This window comes from Heptranchias perlo, chromosome 19, assembly GCF_035084215.1.
Source record: "Heptranchias perlo isolate sHepPer1 chromosome 19, sHepPer1.hap1, whole genome shotgun sequence".
Taxonomy (NCBI): domain Eukaryota; kingdom Metazoa; phylum Chordata; class Chondrichthyes; order Hexanchiformes; family Hexanchidae; genus Heptranchias; species Heptranchias perlo.
The window spans coordinates 763,829-784,582 of record NC_090343.1 but is presented as its reverse complement, the minus strand read 5'-3'; the positions used below and the strand labels follow the sequence as shown (position 1 = coordinate 784,582).

At 47.5% G+C, this 20,754-nt stretch overlaps 1 protein-coding gene across 5 annotated transcripts in view; it reads left to right on the top strand.

The window, feature by feature from the left end:
* tubd1 (tubulin, delta 1) overlaps positions 1–19,295 on the top strand; it is a 43,149-nt gene extending 23,854 nt beyond the window's left edge. For 4 of the 5 annotated variants that reach the window (XM_068000128.1, XM_068000126.1, XM_068000127.1 and 1 more), the window contains 3 exons: positions 11,314–11,454; positions 12,362–12,545; positions 18,936–19,295. In XM_068000128.1, coding sequence (XP_067856229.1) covers positions 11,314–11,454; positions 12,362–12,545; positions 18,936–19,044 — 434 coding nt within the window. In that variant the 3' untranslated portion in view covers positions 19,045–19,295. Of the gene's footprint in view, positions 1–11,313; positions 11,455–11,955; positions 12,204–12,361; positions 12,546–18,935 lie in introns of those variants that run through there. The other variant, XM_068000129.1, reaches the window with a different exon arrangement.
* Positions 19,296–20,754: the final 1,459 nt, after the last annotated feature.

Here is a 20,754-nt window from a genome sequence, read left to right as displayed (position 1 = left end):
ACCACCACACAACCCCTTCTGCACTGCCACCACAGCGCTCTCGCATCACTCCTCACATCCACTCAACAATCATCCTCACCTTGCCTGCACGTACTCACCGCCCCTGTCCCCATTCGAACACTACCACTCAACCCAATCCTCATACAATATCATGGCTATGTTGCACACGCATCCTCCCATGCATCTCCCTCACGCTCAACCCCACCCACACCAATGCATGCAGCGGCTCACCATGCAACCATCACTCAATCACGCCTCTGTGTTTTGCCTTGATAGGAGAAGAGATGCCAGAATGCCCGGGAGAGGGCACGGACCAGAGGGGGCCCGCCACACCAGGTGGTCCTAACGGACGCGGAGCATCAGGCGTTGGACATCAGCCGCACGCTGGAGTGCCTGTCCGTGGCGGATGCCGAGGCTGGGATTGCACAAATGGCCGGTGACAGAAAGCTAACACTCTGCACTCATGATAGCGAATGATCTTAGCATCACTTGGTATCTGCAGCACCTCAACATCTGTCCACATGCTTAATATTGCTTTCTGTTCTCTTGCAGGCCCATCTGCGAGCGCCGTGAGTGTGGAGGGCGATTCCTCAGAGGACCTGAGGGTCCATCATCACATCTGAGACATGCATCCACCAGCGCAGATACACACACCTAGGTGGGTCCCCGTCCTCACTTAGTTGGGCTTGCAACTGGTGAGTCACCACGCACATGTGAGCACGAGCAGACCCTGGTGGCAGGGGCAGCCGTGGAGAGTCCGTGTCGGTGGGAGCACTCTTCTCCAGGCTCTGCTCAGCTGGACCCAGATGCTGAACCCTGGGGGCCAGCCATGAAAAGGAGAGTCATCGAGGGGCAGCAGCACATTGCCGAGGTGCTGGAACAGGTGCCACGCGCACTCTCCACAATCGCGCAGAGGATGGAGGAGTCCAGCTCCTGCACGAGGGGAATGGTGGCACAGGTACAGGAGGGTATCTCCGAGATAGTGTCGCAGGGACGTGAAGGCATCTCTGAGATAGTGTCGCGGGTAGGTGCGGGAATGTCTGCGGTGGAGGAAAGGCTAGCCTCCCTCGAGCGTCAAGCACGGCTCAACAATGAGTCCATTGAGGCCCTGACAACGGCCGTTCGGATTCAGGGTGAGCAACATTCTGCCGCCTTGAACAGGCTGACAGATACTTTACAGGTGGCCTTTCAAGGCCTCACACAAGCCCTCCAAACTGCCATCCAGCAGGGTGGAAGGAGTGATGTGGGCCTGGGCCACGAGAGGGATGATGGCGAAAGGGGACATGGAAGTGGGGACGCCGCTCAAAGCGCTTCCACGTCTCACCCGTTACCCCCCTCTCAACCAGTACCCGCAATGCTGCCCCCTCTCCAGGTGGCTGAGTCTGCCCCTGCACAGGTGCAGGTGGAGCAGTCTTTGGAGGGGCCCACACAGGCACCCAAACCCAGAGGGCGTCGGCCCAAAGCATCTCATCGGTCAAGGCATGGACAAGAGCAACCTGCCACTACCTCTGCTGAAGCCACAGGAGTAGCACCACGTAGGGGTTCCCGGAAACGCAAGGCGAAGGTTTTGTGAGCACAAAGGGAATGCACAAGGGTGTCTGACTATGTTTTTCATTTCTTTTGTTTTGTTTCACATGCATAATAAATATTATTATCACCACTACTGCCACGTCTTGCCCATTCTTGACTGGCTTGTGGAATAGGTCCCTTTCATGGGGTTCACCATGAACACGCACACTTGATGCCACCCATTGTGTCACTGCAGAGTGGGTGTAGGTGTATTTGCAGGGCTCTTTTGTGCAGACGACTGAGAGACGTCGGCGATGTCCCCGGTTGCACCCTGGAAGGATGCGGAGGAGAAGTTGTTGAGGGCAGTGGTGACTTTGACAGTGACAGGTAAGAAGATGGTGCTCGGGCCAGCCGGGAGCAGCTCGGCATGAAGGAGGCTGCAGACGTCCATGACTACATGTCGAGTGACTCTGAGCCTCCGTGTGCACTGCTGCTCAGAGAGGTCCAGGAAGCTGAGCCTCAGTCTGTGGACCCTGTGGCGAGGGTAGTGCCCTCTGCGACGTATCTCTCTCTGCTGTTGCCCTCCCTCCTGCTGTGCAGGTGGATGTGTCACAGCACTGTGTTGTGGAGCTCCACGTGTCAGAGGTGGACAGCGTGGCCGGCGAGGCTGGTGATGCTGTTCGCCCTCCGAGGAGGTCATGACGGCAGCTACGGTGGCCCCCATCCGGAAGTTTGAGGGGGTCCGCAAGGTAGGTAAATGTGTCTGGACACCGGGTTAAGTGTGCAAGTTCATGCATTTGATTGTTAGGAGGAGGGTGGTGGAGGTCATACTTTGTCCAAAGTGACAGAGTGGCCTCCTGCAATGAATGAGGGTCTCCCCACCCATACCTGTCAAATGCACCTTTGCAGCTGCCACGGGCTGATGGCTGCAACATGTCCATTTGAACTGGGAGTGTTTCCCCCAGTACGGGAAACAGTCTCAGGTAATTGCAAAATCTGATCCCTCCTAAAATATCATGTTAATCAGGTCTGTAAACAACCTGAAATACCTGTTCAAGTACTTTAAGTGGCACCCCGCCCACTAGTTACATAAGAACATAAGAAATAGGAGCAGGAGTGGGCCAATTGGCACCTCGAGCCTGCTCCGCCATTCAATAAGATCATGGCTGATCTGATCCTAATCTCAAATCTAAATTCATGTCCAATTTCCTGCCCGCTCCCCGTAACCCCTAATTCCCTTTACTTCTCGGAAACTGTCGATTTCTGTTTTAAATTTATTTAATGATGTAGCTTCCACAGCTTCCTGGGGCAGCAAATTCCACAGACCTACTACCCTCTGAGTGAAGAAGTTTCTCCTCATCTCAGTTTTGAAAGAGCAGCCCCTTATTCTAAGATTATGCCCCCTAGTTCTAGTTTCACCCATCCTTGGGAACATCCTTACCGCATCCACCTGATCAAGCCCCTTCACAATCTTATATGTTTCAATAAGATCGCCTCTCATTCTTCTGAACTCCAATGAGTAGAGTCCCAATCTACTCAACCTCTCCTCATATGTCCACCCGCTCATCCCCGGGATTAACCGAGTGAACCTTCTTTGTACTGCCTTGAGAGCAAGTATGTCTTTTCTTGAGTATGGACACCAAAACTGTATGCAGTATTCCAGGTGCGGTCTCACCAATACCTTATATAACTGCAGCAATACCTCCCTGTTTTTATATTCTATCCCCCTAGCAATAAAAGCCAACATTCCATTGGCCTTCTTGATCACCTGCTGCACCTGCATACTAACTTTTTGATCTTCTTGCACTAGGACCCCCAGATCCCTTTGTACTGCAGTACTTTCCAGTTTCTCGCCATTAAGATAATAACTTGCTCTCTGATTTTTCCTGCCAAAGTGCATAACCTCACATTTTCCAATATTGTATTGCATCTGCCAAATCTCCGCCCACTCACCCAGCCTGTCTATATCCCCTTGTAGGTTTTTTATGTCCTCCTCACTCTCTACTTTCCCTCCCATCTTTGTATCATCTGCAAACTTTGATATGTTACACTCGGTCCCCTCCTCCAAATCGTTAATATAGATTGTAAAGAGTTGGGGACCCAGCACCGACCCCTGCAGAACATCACTGGCTGCTGGTTGCCAGTCCGAGAATGAACCATTTATCCCAACTCTCTGCTTCCTGTTAGATAACCAATCCTCCACCCATGCCAGAATATTACCCCCAATCCAGTGATTCTTTATCTTGAGCAATAATCTTTTATGTGGCACCTTGTCGAATGCCTTCTGGAAGTCTAAATACACTACGTCCACTGGTTCCCCTTTATCCTCCCTGTATGTTATGTCCTCAAAGAACTCAAGCAAATTTGTCAGACAGGACTTCCCCTTCGTAAAGCCATGCTGACTTTGTCCTATTAAATTATGTTGATCCAAATGTTCCGCTACTGTCTCCTTAATAATAGATTCCAAAATTTTACCCACCACAGATGTTAGGCTAACTGGTCTATAATTTCCAGCCTTCTGTCTACTACCCTTTTTAAATAAGGGTGTTACATTAGCAGTTTTCCAATCTGCCGGGACCTTTGCCGAGTCCAGAGAATTTTGGAAAATTATTACCAAAGCATCCACAATCCCTACTGCCACTTCCCTCAAGACCCTCAGATGTAAGCAATCAGGTCCAGGGGATTTATCCGCCTTGAGTCCCATTATTTTACTGAGTACCAATTCCTTAGTGATTTTAATCTTATTTAGCTCCTCCCCCCCTCGAGCCCCCTGTTTGTCCAGTGTTGGGATATTCTTAGTGTCCTCTCCCGTAAAGACTGAAACAAAATATTTGTTCAGCATTTTTGCCATCTCCATGTTTCCCACCATTAATTTCCCGGTCTCATCCTCTAAGGGACCTACGTTTGCCTTAGCCACCCTTTTTCTTTTTATATAACTGTAGAAACTCTTGCTATCTGTTTTTATATTTTTTGCTAATTTATTTTCATAATCTATCTTCCCTTTCTTAATCAATCCTTTAGTTACTTTTTGCTGTCTTTTGAAGACTTCCCAATCTTCTATCCTCCCACTAAGTTTGGCTACCATATATGTCCTTGTTTTTAGTTGGATACTGTCCTTAATTTCTTTACTTAGCCACGGATGGCTGTCATTTCTTTTACACCCTTTTTTCCTCCGTGGAATATATATTTTTTGGAAGTTGTAAAATAACTCCTTGAATGAACACCACTGCTCATGTACCGTCTTACCCTTTAATCTATTTTCCCAGTCCACTTTAATCAATTCCGCTCTCATACCATCATAGTCTCCTTTATTCAAGCTCAGTACGCTTGTTTGAGAACCAACCTTCTCACCCTCTAATTGGATATGGAATGTAACCATGTTATGGTCACTCATTCCAAGGGGATCCTTAACTAGGACATTATTAATTAATCCTGGCTCATTACACAAGACAGGTCCAAGGTTGCTTGCCCCCTTGTAGGATCAGTTACATACTGCTCAAGAAATCCATCCCTAATACACTCAATAAACTCTTCCTCAAGGCTGCCCTGCCCAATTTGATTTGTCCAGTTAATATGATAGTTAAAATCCCCCATAATTATAGCTGTTCCCTTATTACATGCCCCAACTATTTCCTGATTAATACTTCTTCCAGCAGAGTTGCAACTATTAGGAGGCCTATATACTACGCCCTCTAGTTTTTTTTGCCATTTTGAAAATGACCCTTTTATCCCGACTCTTTGTTTTCTGTTGGTTCGCCAATCCTCTATCCGTGCCAGTTTATTACCCCCAACACCATGAGTGCAGTAATCTTTTATGTGGCACCTTATCGAATGCCTTTTGGAAATTCAAATATACTGCATCCATTGGTTCCCCTTTATCCACCCTGCCCGTTACTTCTCCAAAGAACTCTAATAAATTTGTCAGACACGATTTCCCCTTCATAAAACCATGTTGACTCTCCTTGATTGTAATATGAGTCTCCAAATGTCCTGCTACGACTTCCTTAATAATGGATTCTAGCATTTTCCCAAGGACAGATGTTAGGCTAACTGGTCTATAGTTACCTGCTTTCTGTCTCACTCCCTTCTTGAATAGGGGTGTTACGTTTGTAGTTTTCCAATCCGCTGGGACCTTTCCAGAATCTAGTGAATTCTGGAAGATTACAACCAATGCATCCACTATCTCTGTAGCTACTTCCTATACAACCCTCGGATGCAAACCATCAGGTCCAGGGGACTTGTCAGCCTTTAAACCCATTCGTTTACCCAGTACTTTTTCTCCAGTGATAGTGATTGTTTTTAGTTCCTCCCTCCCCTTTGCCCCTTGATTTTCTACTATTATTGGTATGTTATTGGTGTCTTCTACTGTGAAGACAGATACAAAATATCTGTTCAATTCCACTGTCATTTCCTTGTTTTCCATTATTATTTCCCCAGTCTCATCCTCTAAGGGACCAATGTTTACTTTAGCTACCCTCTTCCTTTTTATATACTTGTAGAAGCTTTTACTGTCAGTTTTTATATTTCCTGCTTGTTTACTCTCATAATTTATTTTCACCCTCTTTATTCTTTTAGTCTTCCTTTGCTGGTATTTAAAGTTTTCCCAATCTTTGGGCTTACCAGTAATCTTTGCCATGTTGTATGCTTTTTCTTTTAACCTGATACCATGCTTGACTTCCTTAGTTAGCCATGGTTGGTTCACCCTTTTTGTGGAGTCTTTCCTCCTCACAGGGATATATTTTTGTTGCGAGTCATAAAATATCTTTTTAAATGTTTGCCACTGCTTATCCACCATCATACCATCTAATCTGTTTACCCAGTCCACTTTAGCCAATTCCACCCTCATTCCTTTGTAATTGTCCTTATTTAAGTTTAATACAGTAGTTTCAGACCCAAGATCCTCGCTCTCAAACTGGATGTGAAATTCTATCATATTATGATCACTGCTTCCCCAGGGATCCTTTACTTTGAGATCATTAATTAATCCTGTTTCGTTACCCATTACCAGATCCAAAATGGCCTGTTCCCTGGTTGGTTCCCCAACGCATTGGTCTAAGAAACAGTCCCTAATACACTCTATGAACTCCTCCACAGGGCTATTTTTGCCAATTTGATTTGTCCAATCTATGTGAAAGTTAAAATCGCCCATGATTATTGCATTACCTTTTTTACAAGCCCCCCTTATTTCCTGATTAATATTTTGCCCTACAGTGTAGCTACTGTTTGGGGGCCTATATACTACTCCCACCAGTGATTTCTTTCCCTTGCTATTTCTTACCTCCACCCAAATTGATTCGACATCTTGATCTTCTGAGCCGAGATCATTTCTCACTATTATACCAATTTCATCCTTTATTAACAGAGCTACCCCACCACCTTTACCTTTTTTTCTATCCTTCCGAAATGTTAAATAACCCTGAATATTTAGCTCCCGACCTTGGTCACCTTGCAACCACGTCTCTGTAATGGCCACGAGATCATACCCATTTGTTTCTATTTGTGCCGTCAATTCATCTATCTTATTACGAATGCTGCGCGCATTCAGATAAAGAACCTTTAATTTTGTTTTTTTTACCATTCTTTCCTACCCCGGTCCCATTTGCTAGTGCACTCTTATGTTTGTACGCTCTGTCCCTTCCTGACACACTCTGTTTATCATTACCCCCATCACTTTCCTGTACTACTTGTCTTTTCTCTTTATTAATCTAAACTTCGCCCCACCTGAGCCCCCCCCCTCTACTTAGTTTAAAGCCTTCTCGGTTTGCCAGAACACTGGTCCCAGCATGGTTCACGTGAAGCCCATCCCAGCAGAACAGCTCCCTCTTTCCCCAGTACTGGTGCCAGTGCCCCATGAATCTAAACCCACTTCTCCCACACCAATCCTTGAGCCACGCATTTATCTCTCTGATCTGATTTACCCTGTGCCAATTTGCTCGTGTCTCAGGTAATAATACGGAGATTATCACCTTTGTGGTTTTGCTTTTTACTTTAGTCCCCAGCTGCTCAAACTCCCTCAGCAGAACCTCTTTCTTAATCCTACCTATGTCGTTGGTACCTACTTGGACCATGACAACTGGATCCTCCCCCTCCCACTCCAAGTTTCTCTCCAGCCCTGAGAAGATGTCCTTAACCCTGGCACCGGGTAGGCAACACAGCCTTCGGGACACTCGCTCTTGGCTGCAGAGAACAGTGTCTATCCCTCTAACTATACTGTCGCCTACTACAACCACATTCCTTTTTACTCCCACCACTTGAATGGTCCCCTGAACCACGGTGCCGTGGCCAGTTTGCTCATCCTCCCTGCAGTCACTGCACTTGTGCACAAGGGCGGCAAGAACCTCGTATCCATTGGACAAGTGCAGAGGCTGAGGCTCCTGCAATGCTCCCTCCTGGATCCCCGTACCTGCCTCACTCGCAGTCACACCCTCCTGTCCCTGACCACGTGCCAATTCTACAGTATTTAGTTTAAGGGGTGTGACTGCCTCCTGGATCAAAGTGTCCAGGTAACTTTCCCCCTCCTTGATGCATCGCAATGTCTGCAGCTCAGACTCCAGCTCCTCAACTCGGAGCCGAAGTTCCTCGAGCTGCAGACACTTATTGCAGATGTAGTCGCCCTGGACAAAACTGTCCGGTAGCTCCCACATATTGCAGCGGCAACACACCTCTGCCCTGTCATAACTATTTTATTTATTTAATTGATTACTACAATGCCAATCAAATTATTTTTAGGTTGAACCAAGTACTGGCCTTGTCCTCCCCACAGCAAACAACAACAACTTGCATTTATATAGCGCCTTTAACTCGGGAAAACGTCCCAAGGCACTTCACAGAGCCGTATGAAAAAAATGAACACTGAGCCAAAGAAGGAGGCAGTGGGAGGGGTGACCAAAGGCTTGGTCGGAAGTAGGTTTTAAGGATGCGAGGGAGGTGGAGAGACGGAAAGGTTTAGAGAGGGAATTCCAGAGCGTGAGGCCTAGACAGCTGATGGTATGGCTGCCAGTGGGAGTGATGCACAAGATGCCAGAGTCAGAGGAACGGTGAGTTGGGGTGGTGGTGGAATGTAGGGCTGGGGGAGGTTGCAGAGATTGGGAGGGGCGAGGCCACAAAGGGATTAAAAAACAAGGATGAGAGTTTTAAATTTCAGGTGTTGGGGATTTGGGAACCAATATACAGGAGTGACAGATGAGTTGAACTTGGTGCAAGGTAGGATACAGGTGGCAGCAATTTGGATGAGCTAAAGTTTAGAATGGGAGGCCGTCCAGAAAAGTGTTGAAATCAAGTTTGGAGGTAATAAAAGCATAAATGAGGGTTTCAGCAGCAGATGAGCTGAGGCAGGGGTGGAGACAGGCGATGTTACGGAGGTGGAAGTAGATGGTTTTTGTGGTGGAGAGGATATGTGTTGGAAGCTCAGCTCAAGGTTGAATGTTGTGGACAGTCTGGTTCGCCGTGAAACAGTGGCCGGGGAGGGGGATGGAGTCCATGCCAAATGTTCAGAGTTTGTGGTGGGAGCAGAAGAAGGTGTTCCAAGACTGGATGTTGGACAAGCAGTCTGATACAGAGGCGACGGAGACACCAAGACTGGTGGTGAAGAGGTTGAGCTGGGTGTTGTCAGCGTACATGTGGAAGATGTCCAAATGTCTGCGCTATGTCGCTAAGGGACGACATGTAGATGAGGAAGAGGGAAACCAGGATAATCTTTGGGCGATTCCGAAGGTAACAGTGCGGAGCAGGAAGAGAAGTCATTGCTGGAGATGCTTTGGCTGCAACTGGATTGATAAGAGTGGAACCAAGTGAGGGCCGTCCTACTGAGAAGGACTTTGGAGGAGGTGCAGAGAGGTTGAGAAGGATGAGGTGGGATGTGCACCATGGTCACAGTCACAGAGGATGTCATTTGTTACTTTGGTTAGGGCTTTTTTGCTGATGTGGCAGGGTTTAGTTGAATGGGGTAGAGGGAGCAGGAGGTGAGTCTCATGAGCAAGATGAGCTCAAAGAGGGCATGAGGGTAGTTAGGGGAGAAACTAGAGACGTGGGTTCAGGGTGGTGGGGAGCCTGGGGGAGGTTTGGCTTGGTGGGGAAGGGGGAAAGCAGCTGAACAGATGGTCTCAACCTTAATGACAAAGAAGTCCATGAGCTCCTTGCACTTGTTGGAGGTGAGGGTGGAGGGAGCAGGAATTTAAGGAGACAGTTGGTAATGGAGAAAAGAAGTCGGGGGTTATCTTTGCTCTCCAGGATGATCCTGAAGTACTGAGCAGTTTTGGCAGAGGGGAGTGACATCCACAGCACCACGGAAGGACAGGATTAGCAACACAACCACAGTCACTATCGAGTCTCACATTGCAAACCCCCTCCTGTGCACACAAGATTTTACATTGCAAATTTGGCGACTTTGAATTGAGTTTAAAACTTGGAAGCTCTGTATTGGATGAGGCAAGTTGGCATGTCTGGGAAAGGTTGATCGACATCGAAAGAAGGAACTTAAAAGATGAGACAGAATCTCCAAAAACAATTTCTGATGGAGAAATGATCTGAAATCCAGAGTAAATGTAGAGTTTGCTTCAGCCAAGGACTTTAATTAAATGCAATTCAAACAAAAAGTGCACAGTCTAACAGTGATAGTGGTTATCTAATATTTACTTCAACCAATGATAATTTTCACTAATAACTGCACACCCTTGAGTTCATTGTCAGGGATTCTGAAATAAATTATTTACTGTGGTTTGAAACTCCAGCCTAGGTATATTGAAGTGAAGGCTACCCATTTAGAGACTGGCCAGTTGTATAAATTAGGGTGCTTTGCATGGGGCTATGTTTTCATAGGGAGTTTGATGAAAATTTTTAACATGGCTTTAATTTTGCACCTGACCATTTTCATGCTATTTTGGAATAAATGTGACAATCATTCATGGTGGTTTAATTTTCACAAGAGAGCATTGCAACGAAGAGGTCCAGGAGAATGGTCCCAATTTAGTAAACCCATGGCACTTCCTCCATGTAACCACTTAGTTGCACTCTGAATTTCTTGATCTCGGCAGGGGTACCTAGGTGAGTAAAGATGGGTTATTTTTGCCACACAAAGCAGGGACGTGGTTTTGGTACTTGTGACTTGTTTCTGATAGGGCACCAGCAGTACTGTTCTGCATTTTTGTAGGTTAGTTTGGCTCCATTGGTAGCACTGGTGCCGCCACATCAGAAAGTTGTTGGTTCAAGTCCCACATCAGAGTTTGAGTGCATGATCTAGGTTGGCTCTCCATTGCAGTAGTGAGGGACTGCTGTACTGTTGGAGATATCGCCCTTCGGATGAGACGTTAAACTGAGATTTAAACGTTGTACAACAGCGTTTAACACTTTTTACTGTCATTACATTCAGTCTGCTTATTGTGATGGTTAAGATGGGTCTTCAATATAACATGGCACTTTTGAAGAAGAATAATGAGATCTCCCAGTGTTGTGGCCAACGTTTTTCCATCAACTAATACAAGGTTAACTGGCCGTTCATCCCATTGCTGTTTGACTGGCTGCTACATTTGCTTATAAAAGTCAGTGCATTTTAACAGTAATTTTGACAGGATAACGTGCTATACATTGGAACGCGAAGAGGCCATTCAGCCCCTCGAGCCTGTTACATAGGAACAGGAGGAGGCCATTCAGCCCCTCAAGCCTGGTCTGTATATAAATGTAAGTATTTTTGTGTTCAGCATGAGAAATATGTTTGAAAGTGTTAGTGCACAAACAAGGGCACATTTTTTGTCTACGTTTTGACAAATATGTTCTGGGTGAAATGTGAACATCTGCTCCTATTGTCAGGTATTGACTGGCAAGTGAAGCTGCCCCCAATAGGACTCCCTTCGGCTGAGAAACCTTCCCGGAACAGGGAGCTACACTTCAATACCTCTGTGGCCAACCTGCTTGTATTGCGAGGGAAGGAGGTGCAAGACGCTGACGTAGGTGAGTACAGTCTGACATCTTCAACGTACATGGGAGTTACAGGGTTTATTTCTGAGTGCTAGCTTGACTTAGTTAGTAGTATATTCACCTGAGTGAGACAGGTGTGAGTTCAAGACCCAGAACTGAACACCTAATTGTATCACTGAGGGATACATCATTGCAGGTGCCATCTTTCTGATACGTTAAATTCAGACCTCGTCTGCTTGTTTCAATGGTTCAGGTGGATGTTAAAGAACCTATGACACAATTTGAAGAAAAATAGGAAATCCTGGCCAAAGTTCTACAGACTCCACCAACAACGCATTAACTGGTCATACATCTCATTTGCTGTTGAGACCTTGCTGTGTGCAAACTGGCTGCTGAATTTGCCAAATAACATCAGTGACTGCATTTTAAAAGTAATTTGGGATGTTCTGAGGATGTGATCAAGTTTTTTATAAATTCTCCTCTTTCTCCCCCTCTTCATTCTCCCCCCCCTCCCCCCCCCCCCCCCAAAACTAGACAGTCTCCTCCTCTTTGTCCCCTCCCTTACCCCCTACATCCTACGATGTACTAATTTTATGCACCTTGGAAGGATGAAATGCCAGCATTCAAACGTGCCCTTACGAAAGAAGAAAAGTCTAGGATGAGAAGCGACCAATTGAGCACTGGATCCCATTACTCGTATCCCGACAGTCCTGGCCAACTCTGGAGCATCCCATATACTTGCATCTCTGCTATCCTGCCTGGCAGGTGATGCCAATCTCTGCTATCCTGCCTGGCAGGTGATGCCAACAATTTATCAGCTTTTCAAGTTTTTGTTTCTCTAATTTAAACGTGACCTGGTCTCCTCCTAAAACAGTCTTCTCCTTCTGGCCCCAGTCTGGCACTTTATATTAACAAATGGGACAATTATGTGCTTTTTCAGGCGGTTTTAAAGAGCAGGTACTGTACGCCTCCTGGATGCCTGCAGATTCTGCCCTCAGCACATGGAGAACCTCCACAGCCTTCAACAAATATGAAAAATCAGCGACTGTTGTCAGTAACAGCCAGTGCCTCCTGAAACCCCTCGACAGGGCTGTGAGAAAGGCCTGGGACATGTTTGCCTCCAGGTTGGTATCAAATTGAGATGTTGAAATACAAGTTCCACGATCAGTTTTCTACCATTCATTTACTTTTTATGGAGGTAATTTATTCCTTTTTTCTGTAATTTTATTGCCTTTGTCCACTTGGCTTGACAGTTCTGTGACTAAGAGGAGCGGTTTGCAGCATACCCCAGGCTGTTGCTAATGCCCCTTGAAGCTGGCAACAAGAAGTCAGCTATGGCTTTCCACTGATTGTTTTTCACCCCTCCCTTTGCCGTTTGAGAAACCAGAGTCTCCAATCTGCACACACGTACCCGATGGGGTGGGTGAAACTGCATTGCTCAGTGCATCCATCTTACTGTGCTGCCTGACGCCAGCTTTCCTTTTCATTTGAGAATATTTACTTTCTAATCTTTTTTAGTTTTCTGGGCCACCTGCTGTTACTTGTAATATTTCCAAGTTTGCTGACGACACAAAACTAGGTGGGATTGTGAGTTGTGAGGAGGATGCAAAGAGGCTTCAAGGCGATTTGGACAAATTGAGTGAGTGGGCAAATACATGGCAGATGCAGTATAATGTGGATAAATGTGAAGTTATCCACTCCGGAAGGAAAAACAGAAAGGCTGAGTATTATTTAAATGGTGATAGATTGGGAAATGTTGATGTACAAAAGGACCTGGGTGTCCTTGTACACCAGTCACTGAAAACAAACATGTAGGTGCAGCAAGCAGTTAGGAAGGCGAATGGTATGTTGGCCTTCATTGCAAGAGGATTTGAGTACAGGAGCAAGGATGTCTTACTACAGATACACAGGGCCTTGGTGAGACCACACCTAGAGTATTGTGTGCAGTTTTGGTCTCCTCACCCAAGAAAGGATAAACATGCCATAGAGGGAGTGCAGCGAAGGTTCACCAGACTGATTCCTGGGATGGCAGGACTGTCGTTATGAGGAGAGATTGGGTCGACTCGGCCTGTATTCACTCGAGTTTAGAAGAATGCGAGGGGATCTCATTGAAACGTATAGAATTCTGATAGGGCTGGACAGACTGGATGCAGGGGGGATGTTTCCCCTGGCTGGGTGTCTAGAATGAGGGGTCACAGTCTCAGGATATGGGTTGGACATTTAGGACTTCGTATTGGTGAGACCGGACCTGGAATACTGCATACAGTTTTGGTGTCCATACTTAAGAAAAGACATACTTGCTCTTGAGGCAGTACAAAGAAGGTTCACTCGGTTAATCCCGGGGATGAGGGGGTGGACATATGAGGAGAGGTTGAGTAGATTGGGACTCTACTCATTGGAGTTCAGAAGAATGAGAGGCGATCTTATTGAAACATATAAGATTATGAAGGGGCTTGATCGGGTGGATGCGGTAAGGATGTTCCCAAGGATGGGTGAAACTAGAACTAGGGGGCATAATCTTAGAATAGGGGCTGCTCTTTCAAAACTGAGATGAGGAGAAACTTCTTCACTCAGAGGGTAGTAGGTCTGTGGAATTTGCTGCCCCAGGAAGCTGTGGAAGCTACATCATTAAATAAATTTAAAACAGAAATAGACAGTTTCCTAGAAGTAAAGGGAATTAGGGGTTACGGGGAGCGGGCAGGAAATTGGACATGAATTTAGATTTGAGGTTAGGATCAGATCAGCCATGATCTTATTGAATGGCGGAGCAGGCTCGAGGGGCCGATTGGCCTACTCCTGCTCCTATTTCTTATGTTCTTATGAGGAGAAATTTCTTCACTCAGAGGGTGGTGAACCTGTGGAATTCTCTACCACAGAAGGCTGTGGAGGCCAAGTCACTGAATATATTTAAGAAGGAGATAGATAGATTTCTAGACACAGAAGGCATTAAGGGGCAAGTGCGGGAATATGGTATCGAGATAGAGGATCAGCCATGATCATATTGCATGGCGGAGCAGGCTCGAAGGGCCGAATGGCCGACTCCTGCTCCTAGTTTCTATGTTTACGAGTGTTGCATTACAGTCCTAGAAATCATTTCAGTTTTAAGACTTAAGTCTTGGCAAAAGATTTAGCTAAAAATGACATTTTTATTTTCCAGACCTTTGTTCTAGTCTGTTCAGGGTTTCTTGAATATGAGACTTTGGGTGTCATTTTAGCACCCGCTATCGGGTGCGTTCCTGGTGGGGGGGCTCCGAAAATCGGAGAATCCCGGCGCGGTACCGGAGCCCACCCCGAACCCGCACACTTCCGGGTTCCCCGCTGACGCGCCAGCGTGCGCGCGCGCGCAGCCCCCGCTGGTGAGAATCCCGCAGGCAATTAAAGCCAGCGGGGTTCCACTTGAAGGTATTTATTTAGGTATTTCAGGTCATTAACTGACCTGATTAAGGGATTATGTGGGATTTTAGAGCAAACTGGGACTGTTTCCCACACTGGGGGAAACACTCCCAGGTCAAATGGACGTGTTCCAGCTGTCAGCCTGTGGCAGCTGCAAAGGTCCATTTGACAGGTGGGGGTGGGGGGAGACCCTCACCCATTGCAGGAGGCCACTCTGTCACTTGGGACAAAGTTTGGCCTCCACCACCCTCCTCCTGACAGTCAAAGTCACCAACCTGCACACTTACCCCGGTGTCCAGAGACATGTACCTACCTTGCGGACCCCCTCAGATGTACATCTTGCGGATGGGGACCGCTGTAGCTGCAGTCATGACCTCCTCGGAGGGCGAACAGCATCACCAGCCTCGCCATCCACGCCGTCCACCTCTGACACGTGGAGCTCCACAATACAGTGCTGTGACACATCCACCTGCACAGCAGGAGGGAGGGCAACCGCAGAGAGAGATGCGTCGCAGAGGGCACTACCCTCGCCACAGGGTCCACAGACCGAGGCTCAGCTTCCTGGACCTCTCTGAGCAGCAGTGCACACGGAGGCTCAGAGTCACTCGACATGTAGTCGTGGACATCTGCAGCCTCCTTCATGCCGAGCTGCTCCCGGCTGGCCCGAGCACCATCTTCTTACCTGTCGCTGTCAAAGTCACCACTGCCCTCAACAACTTTTCCTCCGCATCCTTCCAGGGTGCCACCAGGGACATCGCCGACGTCTCTCAGTCGTCTGCGCAAAAGAGCCCTGCAAATACACCTACACCCACTCTGCAGTGACACAATGGGTGGCATCAGTTGTGGGTCTTCATTGTGATCCTCAGGAAAGGGCATTATAGCACAAACCAGACAAGATTTGCAAAGACGTGGCAGTAGTGGTGCCAATATATGTAATGTGAGTTGGTCAGAAATTCAATATGAGTAACACCCATGACAAACCCTCAAACACCCTTGTGCATCCCCTTCATGCTCACGACACGTTTGCCTTATGCTGCCTACTGCACATATGTGATGCATGCCCTGTGGCTGCAGCACAGGTGGTGGCAGGTTGAGTGAGGCTGGCCGTGAAAGAGATGCATGAGAGGGTGAGTATGAGATAGAGCCATGAGATTGTATGAGGATTGGGTTGAGTGGCAGTGGCGGGATGAGTACTGGCGAGGTGAGTAAGTGCAGGTAAGATGAGGATAAGGTTTGAGTGGGTGTGAGGGGTGATGTGACAGAGTTGTGTTGGCAGTGCTGAAGGAGATGTGGGGTGGGGGCAGTGATGTGGCAGACGGAGTGTAGGGGAAAGACTACGTGTACTCACTTTGGCTGACCTACTGAGGTCATTGGAGCGCCTCCTGCACTGTATGCAGGTGGGCGATATGTTGGTTGCGCTGGTGACCTCCTCTGCCACCTCGAGCCAGGCCTTCCTGGTGGCAGAGGCAGGCCGCTTCCTCCCGCCCACCGGGAGGAAGATCTCTGTCCTCCCCCTCCTCCTCACCCCATGTATTGATACCTGGAGTGAGGCATCATTAAACTGGGAGCAGCCTTCTTCCTGGGCTGCTCCATGCTGTAATTTTTGCTATTTGTTGCAGCATCTGTCAGTGGAGGACTGCCCCTTTAAATAGAGCTCCCCCAGCTGACAGATCTTACTGCGCATGCGCAGCCCGCCCGACGCGCAGATCAGCAGCGGGGAACCCGGAGGAGCAGGTAAGTGGATCCAATTAGTGGATTGGATGCTACAATTGTCATAGAGTCATAGAGTTATACAGCACGGATAGAGGCCCTTCGGCCCATCGTGTCCGCGCCGGCCATCAGCCCTGTCTACTCTAATCCCATATTCCAGCATTTGGTCCGTAGCCTTGTATGCTATGGCATTTCAAGTGCTCATCCAAATGCTTGAATGTTGTGAGGGTTCCTGCCTCCACAACCCTTTTAGGCAGTGAGTTCCAGACTCCAACCACCCTCTGGGTGAAAAAGTTCTTTCTCAAATCCCCTCTAAACCTCCCGTCTTTTACCTTGAATCTATGTCCCCTTGTTATAGAACCCTCAACGAAGGGAAAAAGCTCCTTAGTATCCATCCTATCTGTGCCCCTCATAATTTTGTACACCTCAATCATGTCCCCCCTCAGCCTCCTCTGCTCCAAGGAAAACAAACCCAATCTTCCCAGTCTCTCTTCATAGCTGAAGCGCTCCAGCCCTGGTAACATCCTGGTGAATCTCCTCTGCACCCTCTCCAAAGCGATCACATCCTTCCTGTAGTGTGGCGACCAGAACTGCACACAGTACTCCAGCTGTGGCCTAACCAGTGTTTTATACAGCTCCATCATAACCTCCTTGCTCTTATATTCTATGCCTCGGCTAATAAAGGCAAGTATCCCATATGCCTTCTTTACCACCTTATCTACCTGTTCCGCCACCTTCAGGGATCTGTGAACTTGCACACCAAGATCCCTCTGACCCTCTGTCTTGCCTAGGATCCTCCCATTCATTGTGTATTCCCTTGCCTTGTTAGTCCCTCCAAAGTGCATCACCTCGCACTTTTCCGGGTTAAATTCCATTTGCCACTGTTCCGCCCATCTGACCAACCCATCTATATCGTCCTGCAGACTGAGGCTATCCTCCTCGCTATTTACCACCCTACCAATCTTTGTATCATTAGCGAACTTACTGATCATACCTTTTACATTCATATCCAAGTCGTTACTGTAGACCACAAACAGCAAGGGACCCAGCACCGATCCCTGTGGTACCCCACTGGCCACAGGCTTCCAGTCACAAAAACAACCTTCGACCATCACCCTCTGCCTTCTGCCACTAAGCCAGTTTTGTATCCAAAGTGCCAAGGCACCCTGGATTCCATGGGCTCGTACCTTCTTGACCAGTCTCCTGTGGGGGACTTTATCGAAGGCCTTACTGAAATCCATGTATACCACATCCACTGCGTTACCCTCATCCACACGCCTAGTCACCCCCTCAAAAAATTCAATCAAATTAGTCAGACATGATCTTCCCTTGACAAAGCCATGTTGACTATCCCTGATTAATCCTTGCTTCTCCAAGTGGAGACTAATTTTGTCCTTCAGAATTTTTTCCAATAATTTTCCTTCCACTGATGTTAGGCTCACTGGCCTGTAGTTCCCCGGTTTTTCCCTACTCCCCTTCTTGAATAATGGTATTACATTAGCGGTTCTCCAGTCCTCTGGCATATCCCCTGTGGCCAGAGAGGTTCTGAATATATGTGTCAGAGCCCCCGCAATCTCCTCCTTTGCCTCACACAGTAGCCTGGGATACATTTCGTCCGGGCCTGGGGATTTATCCATTTTTAGGCCTGCTAAAACCGCCAATACCTCCTCCCGCTCGATGTTAATATGTTCGAGTATATCACAGTCCCCCTGCCGTATTTCTATGTCTACATCGTCCTTCTCCATAGTGAAAACAGATGCAAAAAATTCATTTAGAACCCCTCCTACATCTGCCGGCTCCACACACACATTGCCATTTTTGTCCCTAATGGGCCCTATTTTTTCCCTAGTCATCCTCTTACCCTTAATATACTTATAAAACATCTTAGGATTTTCCTTTATTTTGCTCGCCAGTGTTATTTCATGGCCCCTCCTTGATCTCCTAATTTCTTTTTTAAGTATCCCCCTGCACTTTTTGTACTCCTCTAGGGCTTCCTCCGTCTTTAGCCTTTTGTATCTGCCAAAAGCCCTCCTTTTTTTCCTAATCCATTCTCGTATATCCTCTGACATCCAAGGTTCCCTGGAGTTCTTGGAACCACCCTTGACCTTTACGGGAACATGTTGCCATTGTATGGTCTCAATCTCCCTTCTGAAAGACTCCCATTGCTCCGATGCGGATTTTCCTACAAGCAGCTGATCCCAGTCCATTTTGGCCAGATCCTGCCTTATCCTATTAAAATTGGCCTTCCCCAATTTAGAACCTTTATTTCCGGCCCCTCCCTGTCCTTTTCCATGACCACCTTAATTGTGCGGGAAACTGACTAATTTCACCGGGCGTTTTACCCACGCGCCCTATCGCCCCCCCCGCCGAGAACCCGCAGCCCTGCTAACATCGGGCCCTTTGTCTTTTAGGGCGTATGTGCACCAGTACCTGAAGTACGGAATCTCAGAAGAGGATTTTCTGGACAGTTTTACAACCATGGAGCAGGTTGTTGAAAGTTATTCTAACCTTGGATTATAAAGTGACCTTACAGGGCCTGAATCCTTGGTGTAACTTGTATCTAATTATATTTATTTTACATGTGAGCTTGTGACATTTGCCTGCTCCCTATGATGGGATCAAGTATTCCGATAATTGTTTGACTCGCCCATAACTGCAGTTTCAATTCCCAAAAGTCAAAGTCCTTGTGGGTTTTGAATTGGTCTTTATGTTGTATTTAAGCTGTGTAAATAATATAAAGAACATAATGTAATATAAAGAATTTAACTTTTGTAGTTTGTGTCTGTAATGCTTTCCTGTTGTAAGTGTCCACTTGAGTTTTGCAACCTATCAGCACATCGCTACTGATCCTAACTCTTGCAGAAGACATTTTATAGAAAATGAAGTCTGCTGATGGCCCCAGAATTGCTGAGCTGGTAAACGGCCAGCAATCCCGCAGGGTCCCAGTTCTGTTCACCATCCAGTGATCGAGTTATCGCAAGTGATGTGTGTGCAGGTGGCCTGAGGACAGGGTGCAGCTTGGCTGTGTGGCTCCTCTGATGATATCGCCTGTTGTGGCACAAGAAGGTCGCCAGCAGCTGAGGAACCACATTGCAGGAGGAGCCAGAACCTTTGAGATGAGGGGAAAGAAGCAGAAGCACTGTGACACTGATGGGAGGTTATTATAAATAGTTGTCTCTCTTTTGCTCCCCCCCCCCCCCTCCCAAATCACACCCTGTGCATTTCCAATCTGGGATGATTCCATAGTGAAGAGGTGCTCCTCCATTTGGAAGAATGAGAAAACGCAGGATGTCACCCGGTGGAACCCTGGGCATATCAGCGACAGGGACAGTCACACTGTAGACAACTGGTAGTGGGTCCCCGGGCAGTCATTTAGGGAGCCCTAAAAGAGGTTTTGTTTGAAATTAAATCTCTCCAGTGGCCTTCTAAAAGGAAGCATAGGATGAGGTCACATGGTTTTCTCTACAGATAAACGGTAATCAATGCCTTTCTATATCAGAAGGGTCTATATTGACGTGAGAGAGAAAGTAAAACTAGAACAATACTTCAAAATAAATCAAGACAACAGGATGAGAGAGCATAGCTTTGGGGTTGTGAAGATAAGTTGAAGATAGATTATGGGAATTCTTTAAAGGGAGTGTAATCAGTAACATCACAATCATGATAGCCCTGGATCTATGAGCATTTGTTCTCCTACCCAACATTCAAGTCATGTCTTTCAGCGGCTGCTGTTCCAAGTCTTGAGTTTCCGCATCTATATGACAGATTTTTCAGCAGGATACCAGAATCTGCACAGGGCAGTTTGCATTCTGCCAGGCACCTTGAATTTCACATGAGTTTAATCATCACCAGCTGCTTAATTCAGTCCCCTTTGTGAAGGGTTTTAGCAAACTATGCCAGTTGTGAAACTGACTCCCCCCTCCAGCCAGTGTGGGCCGGTGACGGGCCAGTGTGGGCCGGTGCTCAGTGGATGGGCCGGTGACGGGCCAGTGTGGGCCGGTGCTCAGTGGATGGGCCGGTGACGGGCCAGTGTGAGCCAGTGCTCAGTGGATGGGCCGGTGACGGGCCAGTGTGGGCCGGTGCTCAGTGGATGGGCCGGTGACGGGCCAGTGTGAGCCAGTGCTCAGTGGATGGGCCGGTGCTCAGTGGATGGGCCGGTGACGGGCTAGTGTGGGCCGGTGACAGGCCAGTGTGGGCCTGTGCTCAGTGGATGGGCCGGTGACGGGCCAG